This window comes from Prionailurus viverrinus, chromosome A3, assembly GCF_022837055.1.
Source record: "Prionailurus viverrinus isolate Anna chromosome A3, UM_Priviv_1.0, whole genome shotgun sequence".
NCBI classification, from domain to species: Eukaryota; Metazoa; Chordata; class Mammalia; order Carnivora; family Felidae; genus Prionailurus; species Prionailurus viverrinus.
Genome location: NC_062563.1, coordinates 979,957 through 998,327, shown reverse-complemented (window position 1 = coordinate 998,327; position 18,371 = coordinate 979,957). Strand labels below are relative to the sequence as shown.

The 18,371-nt window shown below is 62.8% G+C and overlaps 1 protein-coding gene across 3 annotated transcripts; it reads left to right on the top strand.

The window, feature by feature from the left end:
- Nucleotides 1-4,967: 4,967 nt before the first annotated feature.
- On the top strand, nucleotides 4,968-17,120 carry ARFGAP1 (ADP ribosylation factor GTPase activating protein 1). 3 transcript variants are annotated; one of them, XM_047853567.1, is made up of 14 exons: nucleotides 4,969-5,133; nucleotides 5,455-5,652; nucleotides 7,792-7,855; nucleotides 8,057-8,166; nucleotides 8,415-8,586; nucleotides 9,064-9,164; nucleotides 9,946-10,032; nucleotides 10,535-10,631; nucleotides 11,614-11,670; nucleotides 12,798-12,830; nucleotides 14,646-14,702; nucleotides 15,121-15,180; nucleotides 15,705-15,781; nucleotides 16,491-17,120. In XM_047853567.1, the coding sequence occupies exons 3-14, from the start codon at nucleotides 7,796-7,798 to the stop codon at nucleotides 16,828-16,830; spliced, it is 1,251 nt and encodes a 416-aa protein (XP_047709523.1). In that variant the 5' UTR covers nucleotides 4,969-5,133; nucleotides 5,455-5,652; nucleotides 7,792-7,795; the 3' UTR covers nucleotides 16,831-17,120. The 3 variants fall into 3 exon arrangements, with proteins under 3 accessions (XP_047709525.1, XP_047709523.1, XP_047709522.1); XM_047853566.1 differs by lacking the exon at nucleotides 5,455-5,652; XM_047853569.1 differs by lacking the exons at nucleotides 5,455-5,652; nucleotides 15,121-15,180 and having other exon boundaries at nucleotides 4,968-5,133; nucleotides 15,711-15,781.
- The last annotated feature ends 1,251 nt before the right edge of the window (nucleotides 17,121-18,371 follow it).

The window sequence follows — 18,371 nt, the reverse complement described above, 5'->3', positions numbered from 1 at the left end:
CAGGAGAAGGGCTGGCGGGACACGGGATGGGGCAGGCAAAACCAAGCCAGGGGGTGGTCTCAGCTGGAGACCAGCCTCAGCCTGATCTCATGGTGGCGGTGGGGGGGTGTCTAGAGCAGGAAATGCCCCAGAGCCAGTCAGACACCCACCAACAAGGCGCCTCTCCCTTGTACCCCCTTCCTGCCACCGCTATTATCAGAAGCCCTGCGGGTGGTGCAAACCTGGGGGACAGCTAGTCTGGAGGAGGGGAGGGGCTTCTCTGAGCCAGATGCATCCAACGGGCCCACACCTGAGGTGGGTGCATCGTGGGTGAGGGGCTCCACGAGGAAACCACGGCATCCACTGTGCTCCAGAACCTACACAGGGGCCAGCACTGGCCAGCCTGGGTCCCGCCCCATGTAACCTGTTTTCTCCGTCAGCGAGTACAAAGCCTGAGCCCTGCAGCTGCATTTTGTTGTGATGCACACGCTGCTGGGAACAAATAGGAAGGAGGCCGAGGGTCCCTTATTTCTGTGGGTCTCCTGTCACACGGCCCCCAGGAGGGCTCAGTTCCGCCCTGGGATCGGCCCAAACGTCTACCTCAGCAGCACCTGGATCCCCAGACCATGCAGGACCCCACGGTGTCACATCCGCATGACCCACGCGTGCCCGAGAGACGCAGAGCACAGGCCGCTGCCGGCATCCAGCACCTGGTCAGCACCCAGTCAGCAGTGGGCTCAGGCCATGTCAGCCAACGGGTGGTCCTGGCCTCAGGCGCTCCTGCTGGGAACCTGTACACCTTTCTCATCGTCTAAACAATTCCTGGATATCACGGAGGAGCTGATTCTGGGCCCTGGGGGCCTCCCTGCAGGCCTCCTCCAGCCCTCACATGCGTGGGAAATAGCCCCTGCCCGCAGCTGAGATCGGTCCTTGGCCTCTGAGCTGAGCCAAGAGCCCAGAGTGACACCGAGGGCTCTGGTGACATCTGGGGCCAGCCTCAGCCTCTCCTGGTGGCCCCAGAGCCCTGGCCAGTTGATGGCATTAGAGAATGTCATTTCAAGACGCCCGCTGGGCCCGCCATACCCGAGGCCCCCGGCCTGCCCGCAAGCCGGCTGAGGACCAGGAGGCGCGGTGCTGCCAGGGAGGGAAGGGGCGCTGCCCGCGGGCTGGCGGCGGGAGCGCGCGAGGCCCCACACCGCCCCCCGGTGGCCGACTGGGGAACGGCGCGGGTCCGCGATGGGTTTCGGGCGCACGCACGCGCGGGTCCGTGGGTCCCGCCGGGGGACGCGCGGCGGAGGAGCGCTCCGAGGGAGGGCGAGGCAGGCTTTGCGTCTAGCCTTGTCCTGGAGCCCTGGGCGAGGTGCTGCCGGGGGGCGCCTGCGCGTGGGGGCTGGCTGCACTTTTGCTCGCGTTCACCGCGCGACGTTCCAATGAGGCTGACCCCGGGGCCTCTGGGGTTTGAGCGGCCTCAGACCTCATTGTCGCGCTGCTGCCACTGCCCTGGGGTCAGGCGCCCTCTCACAGCCTCTGCAGCTGTGCAGAGCGGACACAGCAGGACCTGCCTCTCCAGGAGGCCTTGGTTCCGTCCGTGCAGATGCTTGACTCGGTGCGATGAAACTGAACCTGACGAGCCTCAGCCACGGACCCATATACACTATACCTGTGCACACGTATGCAGTGGCCACAGGCACATGTGGACATCTGATGCACACAGGTACACATCTGCACAAGCATACACGTCTGCATGCACACGCACATCACAGACTCGAATGCACCTGTACATTTGCACACAACACACACCCCTACACGCACGAGCACACACACATCACATGCACACACGTGCTGATGCACACACGTGCAGACCCAAACACCTTCACAGATGCGTACATATACACGCATGCACACACACGGCCCTCACCAGCCCTGTGAAGCTCCAGCTGTTTCCTCAGGCTCTGTCATCCCTGCTGGCAGCTGGCTGGACCCCCTGGATCCAGCTGACCTAGCTGTGGGGCCCAGACAAGGCCAGAGACCGGCTGGGTGTCCCCACCCGGAGACACACCTGGCTACCCCCCCGTGGGTGCCCAGCTCCACACACCTGCCTTCTACTCTGAGGAGGCTGTTACAGAAGCTGGGTGCAAACCTTGGCTCCACTGAACTGCCTTTTCGTCTTGGGAGAATTGCTTATTTGTTCTGCAGCTCAGTTTCGTCATCTGAACAATGGGTCATATCAGAGCATGCATGGTGGTTGTGCCGCTTTACAAGGCCTTCCTTATCAAGCCCAGGGCCTGACTTCGGGAAAGTGCTCAGGAAGTACGGGCTCCTGGCCTGAAAGGGAATTGAAGACTGCCCTTCCCCAGTGGAGAACCTGAGTCAGGACAAAGTGCTGTGATTTGCCCCAGCTCCCACAGCGACCTCGCAGATGACCTACACTCCCCGGCTTGCGGGGACTTCATTTCTGCTCACCTGGTGTGGCTGGGCTGGTGCCAAGAGCTCTGCAACTTTGTGTGGCTGTTTCCCTGAGGCTTGCATTTTGCTACCCTTGGCATTCCCTTCAGGTCTATTCACATCAAGAACTTCAAGCCCCCCCCCCCCCCCAGGAAACCACAGACTGATCCTATTACTGTAACTGACAGTGAATGACTGCCTGTGGTTCTCAAAGAGAAACAAATTATCTAAATATTTCAGAGGGAGTAATAAAACATCTTCTGTTTGTAGCCGCACAACCTGCACCATTCACCACTTTATCGCCCAGATGCTGCTGTTGTCAATGAGCGTTTTCTCCTGTTATTTGGACTCTGCGAGAGCCTTGAGATCACAGAAAGCGGCAAACCACGTCCAGATACTGTTTGCAGTAGGTTTCCCTGTGCTTGCAAGCAGGCAGCCTCTGGTGGTTGTTTGGTCTAGCTGGTGACAAATGACGGCCCCTTCTCTGCCCTGTCCAGGACTGCCTTCCCTTTTCCTCACCTCCTTTTCCACACCTGCTCACCCTTCCCAGCCCACCTCCTCCAAGAAGCCCACTGTAATTAATACGGCCCACGGCTCTCACCCTCTGAACTCGGGGAACCTACAGTTCCAGCCACAGACTCTTGTGCTGCCATCCAGTCTCATATTGCCACCATGTGGACCCTGCTGGTGCCATCATTCCCGTGAATGCCAGCGGCCCCTCCCTGAGGATTTCCTCTGGCTTTGGCAGGGTGCTCAGGCTCAGCCATCACAAGGCAGGCTGGGAGTTCTGGAAGTAAGCTAAGCACCCACAGCAGCTCTCAGCCAACAGCGGAGGAAAACCCCACTGTGTGCCCACCAGAATGGCTGCCGTGTAAGGATTGACGATCCCAGGTGTTAACAAAGACGTGGAACTCTCTTACTGTGGGTGGAAGACCATTTTGGAAGACTGTCAGGCAATTTCACATAAAGTTCAAAGTACACCTGCCCATCCTCAGCAATCTTGCTTCTAGGTTAAACAAGATAAATTAAAAAATATGCCTTCAAAAAAGACTTGTACATAAATGAGGCAGTTTTATTCATAATACCACATTTTTTAAATGACTCTGGTGTCTAATATGTGAATGGATAAACAAACTGATACTGCACTTTTTAAAAAATAATTTTATTTATTTTTGAGACAGAGACAGAGCATGAGCAGAGAGAGAGGGAGACACAGAATCCGAAGCAGGCTCCAGGCTCCGAGCTGTCAGCACAGAGCCCGACGCAAGGCTCAAACCCACAAACCGCGAGATCATGACCTGAGGTGAAGTCGGACGCTCAACCGAATGAGCCACCCAGGCGCCCCATATACTGCATTTTTTTGAGAGAAACAGAGAGTGAGCGATCGGGTGAGAGGGGCAGAGGGAGAGAGACAATCTTCAGCAGGCTCACGCCCCGAGCAGAGACCAAAGTGGAGGGGCTCAATCTCACGAACTGTGAGATCATGACCTGAGCCAAAATCAAGAGTACGACACTGAACTGACGGAGCCACCCAGGCGCCCTGGTACTGCATTCAGTGGAATATTCTTAAGTTATGAAAAGGCACGAAGTGCTAACACAGCCACAGCGTGGATGGCTCTAAAAACATCATACCGCGTGATTCCACTTTTATGAAACCCCTGAGACAGATACGCACGACTCCGTGGGATTTTGAAAACATCGTGTTAACGGAAAGAAGCCATTTGAAACAGTACACACTGCATGTCTGTATTTATACAGATTTCTGGAACAGGTGAAACGAAGGTGTGAGGATGAAACGCAAACAGTGGTTGCCTGGATGGGAATGTTCCCTAGCTGATTTAGCCGATCGCGGGGGAGGTTACATTGGGGTAGGCACTGGTCAAGTGGTTCAACGGTACCCGTTACTGACTGCACATCATACCTCAATAAAAACGTTTATACGTGGTCATTCCAAAAGTTACAGGGATGTAGCGTATGCGCAGAAAGCACCAAGTACAAACCAAACAAAAAATCGCTTGCAATTCCCGCTCCCCCGACATCAACACTTTTCAGGGTGCTCTTTGCTGCAGGCGCATCGGCACGTATTCGGGGCGCTGCGTTCACACCGCTCCGTGCGCGCTCCCGCCCGCGTGCGCGCCGGACCACCCCAAATGGCTCGGGCCCCGTGGCTTCCGGGTGGGCCCCGCCGACGGAGGGCGGAGTCCGGGGGCTCAGCGTCCCCGAGGCGCGCCGTGCCGTCCACCGCACGCACACGCGCGGACTCCGCAACCGCCCGCCCCGCCCCGGGGAGCCCGCCGGCTGCCCCTCCCCTGCCGCGTCTTCCCAGTCAGCCCCCGACGAGGAAGCTGTCCCGGAATCATCCCGGCGAGAGCAGGCGGGAACGCGTTTTCCGTGCCCGCCGTGCGGGAGGGCGGGCGGCCGGGCCCCGCGGGACGCTCAGCGGCCGCACTCCGGCCGCGCCGCGTCCCCATGGCGACAGGGGCGGGGCCTCGCCCCGGCCCGGCAGGCGGAGGCGGAAGTCCGGCCCACCGGCCCGCCCCCCCGGCTTCCCGTGATGCCTTGAGAGGCGCAACGTAGTCGGAAGCTGGTGGCTGCGGGGTGGGCGGCCGGCGAGCGTCCCCGCAGCAGCTAGCGGCGCGCCCGAGCCCGGCCGACCCCGGCGGACCCCGGCCGACCCCGGCGCACAGGACCGAGCCCGGACCCCGCCTGGTAAGCGCGTGACCCGAGGCCCCCGGCGCCCGCTCCCCGGTCCGCCTCGGCGGGCGCTCCCGCGCGCCCCCGGCCCGCCGCCCCCACCTCGGGGGCCGGAATCCTCCCGCAGCCGCGGGCCCCGGCGCGGCTCGCCCCTTTCCTCTCTCGGGCGCTGGCGCTGGCCGGGACGAGCGTCCAGTCGGGCCGGGGCTGGAGTCTGGGCGTCTTCCACCCTGGCAAGTCCGGGTTCCGGCCAGCGTGGGAGGGGGTGGTGAGGGTCGGGGGAGGGGGGCCGGCCGGTCTCCCTTCGCCACCTGTGCTCCCGCCCCTTGGCCGTAGACGACCCCCGCGGGGAGGCAGAAGCAACCCGTTCCTTTTCGGTTCGCGTGGATGGAGGTGAAGCGGATGCGTCCTGTCTGCCCCGGTGATCGGCCTCGTCGCCAGTGTTGAGGAGTAATCGTGCCCGTGAAGTGCGGGCCTAGCACTCGTGCCACGCTCTGGTTACCGCTGTGCAGCAGGGTGACGACGGCCCAGGGGGTGATTAGCTCTGACGTTACCGGCCGGGGTTCGGAGATCGTCTGTGCTTCCACAGGGGTGCTTCGGGCGCTTTCTGTTTGTCCTGGTCACCTGTGTAAGCGCCTTGGACACCGAGCAGCGTCCTCAGCTACTTTTAATGGTAGACATGGAGAAAGTCCCAACTTAAGGACTCAGCTTTCAGCAGTTAGCAAGTGGCTTACCTGATGAACCAAGAAAAGGTGTCCTCGTTTGGTTCAGCGTTTCCTGAAGTTATGTCCACCTGCAGAAAGCTGCATTTTACCATCTGGGTTTCAAGCATTAAGGATTTTTTGGGTTGTTTCTCAGGATAAATCTTATTTATGTTTTTGAAAGTTACGAGGTGTTTTCATGCATCAGAGTTAGCATCTCAGAGGGTTAAAGGATGCTCACCTCCAAACGGGTCACCAAGGGGAGTTCCTTTTAAATCCAAATCAAGTCTTTTAGCTTCCACATGTTACCTTTCTGCTAGTTCTGCAAACATTTGCTCTGCCCAATTTTATTTTACACAGTTTCCAATTCAGAGCAAGCTCAGCCCCGTTCTGGCTTTTGTTTGCCTGTGCCCTCTTGACCAGAATGTGAACCCCTGAGGGAAGCCACAGTCCTCAGGAAAGAGCACAGGGCTGAGTATGGAGACCTGATCGGGCAGGGACGCATGTCAGCCCCACACACCAGCTTGCATGGGCTTCCCCAGTGGCCGCCACAAGACGAATGTGTGGAGAGGGCTTTGTGACTCAGACCCGGCAGGATGTCTCTCCAAGAGTGTGCGCTTATGTGTCTGTGCCCTTCCTTACCTGTCTGTGCCCTTACCCATCTATGCCGTGCTGTGGCCTAGGTGCTCAGTGTGACAGCAGTATCCCATTTGAATGAGTCTGGCCCAGATTATGGATTCAGGTGTTTGCCCTCAAGATCTGATGCTTTCGGTAGACTGTCACACGCGGCACAGAAAGCCGCAGAGCACAGAGGAGCCTTGGGTGAACTCTGGGTTTTGTTTCTGTCCATTATCAACAACCAGAAACAACTGTTCATTTCTTGCTTGCTTCACCGAGCCTCAGAGCGGGAACATCAAAGTTGTGGCCTTCCAGATTTAGAAAGGTCAGTTGTGTGGAGAGTCGGCGTTCCCGTCTGTGACTTAGTTCTGTGTACTAAGGTTAAAGGTGAGATACAGGGCAGGGAAGCTCCTCCTGGGTTGTGTAGGCTGCACGTCGATAGAAGGCGGCAGCCACACCGTCAGTCTGTCCAGGCGGCGGAGAGGTGGCCTGGGGCCCACGGCCAAGTGGTCGTGGTGTGTGCAGAACCACGGTGTTGCTTTATGCCCAGCGCTGTGCTGGCTCCTGGCTCGAATCTTATTATGTCAGTGGTCCTGGTCATGAATTCAGCGGGCCAGGGGTTGAACTTGAACTTTGCCAAAGCTAGGAGATCCGTACAGAGTTGGTTCCGCTCTTCAGCCCGAGTTATGTGGCTGTTGTTCCCGACAGCGTCCCCGTGAGGCAGGGTGGCAGGTCTGTCCTGCCGTGGTCATGCCACCGGTCACCTCCATCACAATGGCCCTACAGAGGACCTACCTGTAGACCCTCCCACAGGTCAGCCTCTCCGCACATCAGTTAGGGCTCCCACTTCTGCCCCACGCTGCCCGCTGGGGAGCGGAAGGTGTGATGCGCAGAGAACCTGGGGCTCCCCGTCTTCCGTGATTATTGGCCCACGTCTGGTGTGTTGGCCTTCGGACGGGCGGTCAGATTTAGTGGCCAGTCTGTGTACATTTTATAAAGACCAGCCCTCGATACGGACTTTCTCAAGACAGGATGTCGTATAGATTGCAGAGCCTCGGTGGTGCGTGATGCTTAAGCAAAGCGGACGCTACTAATTACGTTGTTCTCCATAGTCACATTGCTTTTGGCCTGGGAACGTGCAGACTGCTGTAGGTTTCTCTTCGAGTGTGGGGGACAGTTTCCTTGTGTGAGTGGTTCCCCGACGCTGCCTGTAGTAGGTTAGGGGTGTTGCCCAGAGCTTCCAGGCAGCTCAGCGGGGTTTCTTTGAAGCTGTGTGTTATGGTGTCTTTGCCCTAATTGGTCTTCTCGTAAAGTAACCTGTTTGTAAGTTTTTAAAGTTTTTCTCTCCTTTCAGCACCATGGCCAGCCCACGGACCAGGAAAGTTCTTAAAGAAGTCAGAGCCCAGGATGAAAACAACGTAAGCATCTGCTTTGCTTCGGTGCTTTGAGCTTCAGCAAACCTCTCGGAAGCGACCTGTAGCCTCAAAGCTCGCCCTGTGGCTGCTGGTCTTGAGTCAGTCTCTCACCCAAGTCTCCCTCTTGGGGGCACCTGTGGGGCCTTTGGGGTCCCTGGGCTCTGCCCTGTGTGCCTGGGTGAGTCACATGTGGTTTCTCTGCAGGTGTGTTTTGAGTGTGGAGCATTCAACCCCCAGTGGGTGAGCGTGACCTATGGCATCTGGATCTGCCTGGAGTGCTCGGGGAAGCACCGCGGGCTTGGGGTGCACCTCAGGTCAGTGCCCTGCTCCCCCCGCACCCCTGGCTCCACGGGGATCCTCGGCCACGGTCGAGGGCCCACTGCTGGGTGTGGGATGATGAACCAACACTTGCCACCTTGCTGGCTCTGTGTGCCCTCGGCATCGCGGCCAGGCTTCCGCCTCGGGGGAGCTCAAGTGTCATGTCCATGCCCTGGTTGGGGCGGGCGTGGGGGGCGGCTCCTGGGTACCCAGTGCTGCTAACTAGATCGGTGCCCGGCTTCAGCTTTGTGCGCTCTGTTACCATGGACAAATGGAAGGACGCGGAGCTCGAGAAGATGAGAGCCGGGGGGAACGCGAAGTTCCGAGAGTTCCTGGAGTCTCAGGAGGACTATGACCCGTGCTGGTCCCTGCAGGAGAAGTACAACAGCAAGGCCGCAGCCCTCTTCAGGGACAAGGTGGGGACAGGCTGACCAGCCGTGCCAGGGGCCTGCCTGCTGGCTGTTGTCTGGGCGTTGGCATTCTTCTGTGGACCCTGATACGCCTGCGGACAGGACACGCGGGCCACCTCGTTCCACTCGGGGGCGGGTGGTGTGTCGTTGGCGGGGGTAAGGACGGGCCTTCCCCACACCCTCTGGGGGAGCATCGCGTTCCCACATCTCTCTGTGGTGGCCACACCATCCCAGGACGGCCACGCCTGCCGGAGGAACCATGTCACTCGGGGTTGGAGCCGCTGCCTGGGAACTCACCGGCACCGCTGTTCGCTGCAGCGGGCGTGAGACCCAGTCGGTCTTGCTGTTGACGTGTGTCAGGGTGGCCCCAGCCCGTGGCCGCTGAGCCTGGGAGGGGCTGGGAGCAGGATATGCTGGAGCGGGTGATGTCGCCGGTCCCTCCTGGCAGTCGCAGGCTCTCTGATCCCTGTGCCCCCTTGGCAGGTGGCCGCCCTAGCTGAAGGCAGAGAATGGTCTCTGGAGTCCTCGCCTGCCCAGAACTGGACCCCACCCCAGCCCAAGGCGCTGGCGACCACTGCCCACCGGTAGCTGCTCCTCTTATCTGGCTCCGCGCTGTTCTCGGCCCAGCCTCGATCTTGGCCCTGATCTTAGCTCAGGATCCCCTTACCGTTGTGGTGACGGCTCATGTTGTGAGACACGCCCAAAAGTCAGTGGGAAAGAGAACGTTCTAGGTTGCTGAAGCAACACAGGCTTTCGGTAGAAACGCAAGCGTACGGTTGTGCCTGAGGTAGAAGCTGGTACCTCCCCACCTCCCAAGGGCCCGTTCAGTGCAGGCTCTTCCAGACGCCCGTGACACGTGTGCATCTCTGGGAAGCGGCCTTTGTCCTCTCGGAGGGTGGCCCGCCCCCCCGTGTGCAGCTATGCTTTGGTCAGGCTGGTCCCCACGGCACATCCCGTGTCCTCTTGCATGGCCGAGGCGTTGTTCCGGGGTGGCCAGTCTAGAGAAGGCTCCCTGTTTGCACCGGGGGTGCCCAGGCCACCCCCCCCCCCCCCCCGCCACTGCTGGGGTGCTTGCTTCAGCCTCAGTCTCACCAGCCTCTGGGCTGCTTCCCTGCCGGCACGGGCAGGATGGAGCTGCTCTCGGGGTCCCTTTGCAGACCCAGCTGGGGCTACAGTGTGTCTGGCCACTGAGCCTGAGCTGCCTTTGGGACAGAGCTGGAGGCCAGCGGGCCTCAGGTGCTCCATTCTTGGAGGAGCCCAGTGTGACCTGGTGGAGAGATAGCACCTCCCAGAGACCCACCTGGTTCCCTCAGGCACCTGCCCGACCTCCCTCGGCCGCATTGAACTTTGACTCTCCCGTTTCAGGGCCTCTGGCCACCCACAGAGCTCCACCGGCTCCTCAGACAAGGCGTTTGAAGACTGGCTGAATGGCGATCTCGGCTCCTACCAGGGGTGAGGCCGCGGGCAGCAAGGAGTTTGGTGGCTGGATGGCTCTGGGTGGGGTCCCTCCGGGCGGGACTGTCCCCCAGCCGTGGGCTGGGGCCCATTGCTGTGTGCAGGGTCTGCGTGCAGTTGCGGGTCCTGAACTGCTGTCCCTGGGCCAGCCCAGGTTTGAAGCGCAGTTTTGAGTGGAGAGAAAGCCCAACGTTTAGAAGGAAAAAAGAACGCAACCTGACGCGTAAACGAGTTTTTGTCGCCGGAGCTGTCAAATAACTTCAACACTTTTTGCCGTAACCGCCTGCGGGCTGTGGGTCCGGCCGGGGGCCCCGACTGAATGCAGCAGGAGGGTCTTTTTCAGTGAGCAGGGGGTAGTCTACCCCATGCCTCCCCCCCCCAACCGCTGTGGATACACGTACTCTGGGGGGGGGGGTCCCCCACCTCCGTCTGGGGTCTGGGGGCCTCTTGTCCCGAGGCCGTCGGGAGCAGTGGGGCTGCGCCTGTGTCTCCCTGTCAGGGCCCAGGAGAACCGCTACGTCGGGTTTGGGAACACAGTGCCCCCCCCCAGGAGAGAAGACGACTTCCTCAGCAGTGCCGTGTCGTCCCTGTGCTCGGTGAGGACCGCGTCTTGCCCCGGGGACCGCCCTCTGCAGGAGGCCTGTTTTCTTTACAGCCAGGTCCATTCGCCTGGTGCATTCAGGTCCCCACGCGCAGAGAGCTTTCTTCACTGTGACTACGAGATCCTTGTTTCCAGTGAACAGGGGAGGGGTTCTTCAGGGCACGACTTTCTGTGTGGCACCTGCCCGGTCCCCCTCTGTCCTGGCAGAGCTCCGGGCACAGCGGGCAGCTGAGCCGTGTGGGCTCTAGCACCCTCGGAAGGGTGCCCGCTGCCCTTGGCGGCCTGGGGAAGGCCTGCTGGGGCGCTGGGCAGCCGAGGTCACTGCTCCAGGGCGGAAAGGCACGCCTCCAGCCGACAGCCTGCTGCCTGAGAGTTTCTCTGCGAGAAAACAGACCCCCGCCCATACGGGGCACGTGCGTGTTTCCATGTCCCCTCCTGCCGCGTTTTAGATCTCACACAAGAAGCTGAACGCAGTCGTCTCATTGTTTGGGGGGAGGAGGCTCTGTTGGGAAGCTGAGGTTTAAGTGAGCCATTTATGTTTTTAAACGGTCTCGATTGGATTTGGAGGCTCGGGGGGAAGCCTCGAACTCGGGCAAAGAGAACAGGCGTCTCTACAGACTGGGTGCCAGGCCCCTGCCCCTTGAGGAGAGGTGGGCGGCGGAGAGCAGACGAAAGCATGGCCACGTGCTCGACGTGAGGTCCGGACGGTCAGGGCTGGGGGAGCGCCGCAGAGTCGCGGGCGCTGTCCCGGCTGCCGTGGCCACCGGTCGGGTGCGTGGTGTCCAGGCATGCCTGCGGCGGGAACCCGTTCTTCGTGGGAGGCTGGGCTGCAGCTGTGGACAGGGCCCCGTGGGGGCGGCCTTCCTGCGGAGCTGGGTGCGGACGCGGGCAGCCCCTCCGCTGAGAGGTGGGCGGCGTGGCAGATGGAGCCTGCCTGGGAGGCACCCCCGCAGCCTCACCGCGGCCTCTCTTTTCAGGGCTGGAGCAGTTTCACCACCGGAGCGAGCAAGTTTGCCTCGGCTGCCAAGGAGGGTGTGAGTAGCCCGCCCCAGTGCTCCGCCCGTAGGACCCAGGCGGGCTGGGCTGCTCTGGGGTCTGGGGGTGCGGAAGGGTCTTGAAGGGGCTCCAACCGACGGTTGGAGAGCATTCCCAGGCCCAGGCTGTGCGCCATTGGCCCGGAGCCTCTGAGGCCACGGCAGACCTCAGGGCCACATCGTTCTCTGCTCTGTAGCGGCCACCCACCTCCGTGTCAGGGCGGCACTGTTTGCAGAGGGCCAGCGGCCCTAAGAGATGCGTGCCATCTTGTGGTGGGGCATGTCGTGACCCCTGTAGGCTGAGTGGTCCTGCCGGCCTTCGAGGTTCTGCTGCTGGGCACAGAGCAGCGTTTGTGCAAGCCGACCTTTCTCTCACCCTTGCCATAGCGACGGGGTTAGGGATCTTGTCAGGACAAGGGGAGAGTGGGCCTGTGCTTGGAAAAGAACAGGCCAGAAACCTGTCTGGGGATGTCAGCCTGGAGAGGAGGCTGTGGGTGGGGTCCAGCGGGTTGCCCGGCCAGTGTGGCCGTGCTGAGGAAGGTAACCCCAAGAAGGGAGAGCCCTGGGCAGGCTCTGGACTGGAGTGAAGTCGCTGTGGACACTTCTCAGTGGGCCCCGTGGGCCACTGTGCCCAGCATCCTGCCCTGCCCAGCCTGGGAGGAGCTCAGCGTTGAGGGGCCCAGGCCCTGTGGCCCCGGTGCTTCAGCCTCTGCTGGTTGTCTCTGTGGCCTTGGCCTTGGAAGGTGCAGCACAGGGGTGCAGGTGTCTTTCAGCTGGAGTCTTCCTTAGTGGCGGGGGTGCCGTGCTAGGGCGAGCTGTGTGACTGCCCTGGGTGCCGAGTAGGTGGTATGGTCTGGGCCGTGGGAAAGCCCCTAGGTGACAGGGCTGGGGTGGCCACCGCCTCCTGGTGGGCCTGCTGCCCCAGGCTCGTGTGCCGTGTGGGTGTCCCTCCCGATGGCCTTCCTCCGACAGGGAGCTGGTGGCCTCGTGCTCCAGGAGCTACTGTGGGGTGGGTGGCTGTCAGCAGACAGACTTAGGCCAGAGCTTTGTCTCAGCCCTGCGGAGGTGCAGCCTGGGGCCCGGCGTTGGGACAGGAGATCCGAAAGCCACGTCGATTTTCTTTTCAGGCAACGAAATTCGGATCTCAAGCAAGTCAGAAGGTAACAAAGGAAGCTTCTGTGTTCTGTGCTGTTAAAATTCCTGGTCTGATGTCCTGTTGGTGTTTGGACTCTGCCTGGTGTGCCCTCCTTGGGCCGTGTGCTTGGGGGAGGGGACGTGTCTGTGGCTCAGGTGTGGACAGGCCTGTGCTCCCGCACTTGGCCCAGGCTCCCACGTCCGTGTGCAGATGGGTAAGAGGCCGCATCTGCCTGGGGCCTGCAGGGCTAAAATCACCCCTCCATCGCAGCCCGGGCCCTGCACAGCTGGAGGGCCCCTGTGCGGTTGGCGGAGGGAAGCTGGGTGCTGCTGAGGCTATGCGTTGTGGGGAGGGGGGTAGGCAGCCGCACGCAGGCTGAGCCCAGCCCTTCCTTGGGATGGTGGGTCTGGGTTCTATGGAAATAGCACTCATCCTTCCCCGGTGAGTGCGTTCTCTTTGTGGGCGGTGGTTGGGGGCCTTGGGCCTTGGCCTTTTCCTTCAAATCTTGGTAGCCCCAGCAGTCCCCAGGGGGTACTGGAGCTGGGCCGCCTGTGTCTGCTGTTGGGAGTCAGGACTGTGCAGGAGGCAGCAGCCCTGGAGGCGGTCCCAGGCGGGAGGATGGTTGCTTCTGCAGCAGAGCCTGCCCGAGGGTGATTTCTCACCCGGCCCCCCTCCCGGGCTCCTGGCTCGCTCGCTCGCTCTTGCGGTCCCGGGAGTTGCACGTTGGGAGTGGAAAGCAGTGAGGTCTGATGGCAAGAAGTGTGTACTCAAAGCCCCTTTTGGGGACACCTGCAGGGGTGATGCCATGAGAACGTGAGGCTATTAACATGTTTGGATGTGTTTCCTGGTCTATGTCAGATGCTCCTAGCGCCCGCGCTGTCTCTCTCTCTCTCTCTCTCTCTCTCTCTCTCTCTCTCTCTCTCTCTCTTTTATCCCCCCCCCCCTCTGCCCCCCAACCCGCTCCCTTGCTGTCTCGGTAAAGTTTTGGGGCTCCAAGCAGCAGCCAGAGCCGGTAAGGCCCGAGCCTGTTCTCGTGCATGCCTATCCCCGTCTCTGTGCTCGTCACTTGCTTTGCCCTGAGCTGTTCTGGACCGTGGCCTGTCGTGTGTCCTCCCTTACGTGTGCGTACCCTCGGCGCTCCTCGCCAGCCCGCTGGGCCCGTCTGGCCCGCTCGTGGTTCTCTGGAGTCGGGAACCGGGGACGTTGCTTTTGCCGGGGCACCAGGAGCTGCTTGGCAGGATTTTCATTTCCCGGCTTGATCACCTCGAGCCAAAGCACTGGAAGGAGCGAATCCCGGTGGCAAGCGTTGGGCGCCCACGTGGCTACCCGGTCCGCCGAGGCTGCTGCTGCTGCTTGACGTGCTCTTGGCTGCCCCGTCGTCCCCCCACACCCCCCACCACCAATCACCTGCCTTGGCTCGTCCTCCGGCTCCGTCTCCTTTGCTCTGGGGACCGTGGGTGCGCCTGCCTGCGTTCCCGTCGAGGGGGTAGCGTGGGACCTGTAGCCCGCATGGCGGTGGTCTCCGTGGGCCGGGATCGCGGGGGCTCTGCTGGGAACACTTGGAGGTGGCCACCGGCTGGGGCGGGCTCCCAACTCCTTGCTGCCTCTCTGAGCCTCTCTGTCTGGAGCGAGGAGGCCTGGGACGGTGGTCTGTGGCCGCCCCACAGCCAGCGTGCCCGGGGGCCGCTCCTAGCGCAGCGCCAGGAGCGCGGGAGGCATCTGTGTGCTGCCGGGCCGCTCACCGTCTCCCGCCTTCCCTCTGTCGTGGCCACCATGCCAACCCAGGCCCTGGGGGACGCCCTGCCTGGGGAGCTCCCCTGACTTGTCCCTGTTTGCACAGGCTTCGGAGCTGGGCCACAGTCTGAACGAGAACGTCCTCAAACCCGCCCAGGAGAAGGTAACGTGGCCCTTGGCCCCCGGTGGGCCCTCGTCCAGGGGAGCAGCTGGTGTAGGGGGCTCTGTCCATCAGCTCCTGCTCGGCGGGGGCGGGGGGGAGTCCCTCTCTCCTGTGGGGACCCAGCTGACCGAGCGCGGGAAGCTCTCGCGGGCTGGGGACCTCGGGCATTGTCGGTCTGTCCTCAGGAGGTTGTCGGTGACGCAGTCCTCTGCCAGGGAGGACGCCGCATTAAACCAGCCTGGGCTGGAGTCGGTGGCCCCGGCGCCTTCACGTCTGGGGAGGGGGCAGCCTAGGGGGGAGATAGGGTCCCACGCGGCTGCTGCCACAGGGCTCTTCAGTTTGCGTCGGTCCTTTGTCAGAAACGGGCGACCGTGTGGCTTCCGCCGCTCCGCTAAAGGTGCTGTTTTAACCCGCGCAGGTGAAGGAGGGAAAGATTTTTGAGGATGTGTCCAGTGGGGTCTCTCAGTTGGCGTCCAAGGTAGGGCGGGCCCCCCGGGCGCCGCTGGAAGCCAGTCTCCACATTCCGGGGCGCCCGGAGCCGAGCGCAGGAAGGGGCTGAGCGCCCGCTGGCGCAGGAGGAGGGTCAGAGAGGCCCTGCGGTGCCGGCGCCACAGGAATGTGGAGACAGCTTGACGCGGCTTCCGTCCGTCCGCTAACCTGTCCGCTAACCTGTCGCTTCTTTTTCTTCTGCCCTTGTTTTGGTGCCGCTGCCCTTTCCTTGGTGAGTGCCGACCTTGACGCTCCGCGAGGGCGTGCAGGGGCCTTCGCCTGCTCGGCGTCTCCTGGAGCTGCTGAGCCCTGGGCCTCTCTGTGCCCGTGGGCGTCCCTGGCCACCGGCCGCCCCGGCGGCGGCGGGGGGGGGGGGGGGGGGAGTGTGGGACAGCGGGGCCCTAAGCCCCTGCCACGCTGCTTGCGTTTCTGAGCCTCTCGGGGGCTTTGAGTGAAAGGCCGTGTGTGCTGTGCATGAGGACCCTGCTCAGCTGCCTCCTCTGTCCCTCCTAGGTCCAGGGGGCCGGCAGTAGGGGCTGGCGGGACGTCACCACCTTTTTCTCTGGGAGAGCGGAGGACCCCTCGGACAGGTATGCTGCTGCCCCCGTCCCTCTGTCCTGAAGGCAGGGGCCCCCTTTCCCTGGGTTTCTCCCCGCAAGGTCTCTGGGGGCACGTCAGCCCCAGGGGTGCAGGGGTTGCGGCGGTCCCCAGAGCCGGCTGGCAGCCCGACCTCTTGCTCTGGCCCCCGCGCTCAGTGTGGCTGTACCCGGGCCCCTGAGGGATGGGCTCAGGGGTTCAGTCTGGAGACGGACGCTGAGCCCTCGCGTGCGGTCTCGGGTCCGGTGGGTGGACGCTGTCCCCTCGCTTACTGTCTGCTTGGGGCCGGCTGGGCAGGGAGAACTCACACCGTGTGTCTTCCTGACGTTCTGTCCCGAGGTTTGGGTAGCGTGACTGCGCCAGGGGGCCCATTGGGGGCACCCTCTGGACCATGTGGGGCCTGAGCACTTGGGGTCAGGGGGCCCGTTGGGGGCACGAGAGGCCTTGTTCCCTCAGTCACCGGGACGTGCTTCTTGTGGGGTAGGCCTGGCGGAGCTGGGCTCTGGCTGCAGGGGGCCCGCCCAAGTCCTTCCAGAGGGTTCTGTGCCCTCAGCTCCAAGGCAGAGCCGCCCTGAGCTCTGGTGTGGACGTCGGCTCCGGGCCCTGAGCCCCATCTCGGGGAGGACCCTGGGGAGCACGCCGAGGGAGGGCCAGGTGGCTCTGGCTGGTCCTCAGTCTCCCTCTCTCCCCCCAACCCCCAAGACCCCCGGAGGGCCAGAGCTACCAGAGCGGCGGTGGGGACAACCCCCAGAACACCGTCGACCAGAGCTTCTGGGAGACCTTCGGGAGCGCCGACCCCGCCAGGGGCCAAAGGTCCCCAAGCAGCGACAGCTGGACGTGCGCGGACGCCTCGGCCGAGAAGCGGAGCTCGGACAGCTGGGACGTGTGGGGCTCGGGCTCCGCGTCCAACAACAGGAACAGCGACAACAGCGACCTCGGGGAGGCCTGGGGGGGCGGCGGGGAGGGCAGAGCCAAGGCCCCCAAGAAGGCGGTGCCGCCGGCGGCTCTGGTGGACGAGGGCTGGGACAACCAGGACTGGTAGGCCCCGCCGCGCACCGGCCCCCAGCAGCTGGGACGGCCACCGCGTCTGCACTTGGTCCCCACGTCTCCTCCCGTCTGACCCAAGAAACCAGCTGTGGCGCGAAGGCAGCACCTCGGGCGGGAGCCTGCGGGCGGGGCGCCCGCTCACGTGGGCACTGGCCCTCCTGTGGTGGCCTGGCGACGAGGAGGGCGGGGTCCCGCCCCCGCGGGAGGCAGGCTGCGCCATCGTTCCCGTAACGCCCTCGCTAATAAACCCTCCCGAGTGGCCGCACCGCGGCCCGTGCAGCGTCATGACGCGGAACGTGTGCTCTCTCTCCAGCGCCTCAGCCCAGGCCTCTTCTGGTCGGGGCTTCTGAGGACCCTGCTCTGGGTCCTCCGTGTAGAAATCCAGAAGGGACACCGGGGCTGGCGCTGCTGACCGCCCACCTCGCCCTCCTGGCCCTTGGTCACCGCCTGTCCCTCTCTCCTGTGTCACCTCTCCAGGCCTCCGTGCGCGGCCACGCACACCCCGGGGCCTCTGGCCTCGTCCCCGACGCCCAGGCCTCCTGTCTGCGCTTGGGCTGAGGGCAGCACCCCGGGATGGCCCGGACGGCTGAGCAGCAGGGACGTGAAAGCGGGGGAGGGACGCCAGCACGTTCCTGTCTGAGCCGGGCTGGCCCCCAGCCAGGTGTGGGGGCGTGTGGCGGGGGGGTGGGCTCCCCGGGGCCTGCCCTTTCCGGGGCTCACAGACGAGCAGCACGTGGCGCTGTCCCGGGTTTGTTTCCACGTTCGGAAGCCGCCCCGGCCATCTGAGGCGAGGAGGGAGTTCCCGCTGGGCTGGGCCACCGGCGCCCCGTCCCTGCCAGCGCGTCCTGCGCCCGCGGCCTGGCCTGCAGCGTCGTTTGCGTCTCCTTGTCACGGCCTAGTACTAACGGGTCGTTCTCCCGTCAGCGTGACGCACCTGCATGCGACTCTCGGCTGTGGTGCCTGCTCTCCTGCACCTGCCTCCTGACCCTTACGTGGCTGTCAGCCAACCTCTGACCCGGTGCCGCGTGTGCCTCGGTCCTGGCGTGACTCGTGCGGGATGTGGCCCCTCTGTGCTCTGGACGCTGCTAGCCGTTCATGTCACGGGACAGGCCGGCCCAGCGTGGACGCTTGGCGGCAGCCAGGCCGTGACCGCCCGTGTCAGGTCTGGGGCGTGTGATGGGCCGGCGTGTCACGGCCTCCCGGCCCACGGCTCTCCCTGTAGGAGACAGCTGTCGGGGGACAGGGACACCCAGTGTGGAGCACCTGTGGTGTTTGGCTGCCGTTTGGGGATGTCGGTCACTGAGCCGGCGGCCTCTGTACCCGGATCAGAGGTCAGAACCTCAGGGTGATGAGAGGCCCCGTGGTCGGTCTGCCGTCCTGGGAGCGAGCGTCACAGGGTGCCGGTGCTCAGGAGAGTGCTCGGGGCCAGCTGTCATCCCTACGGGCATCCTCGGGTCGGTGCCCTGTGGGACGTGGGTTTGACTTCTGCACTGGAACCTCCTCCGTCAGGGTGGGAACCGGGGGCTTCGGTGGCCG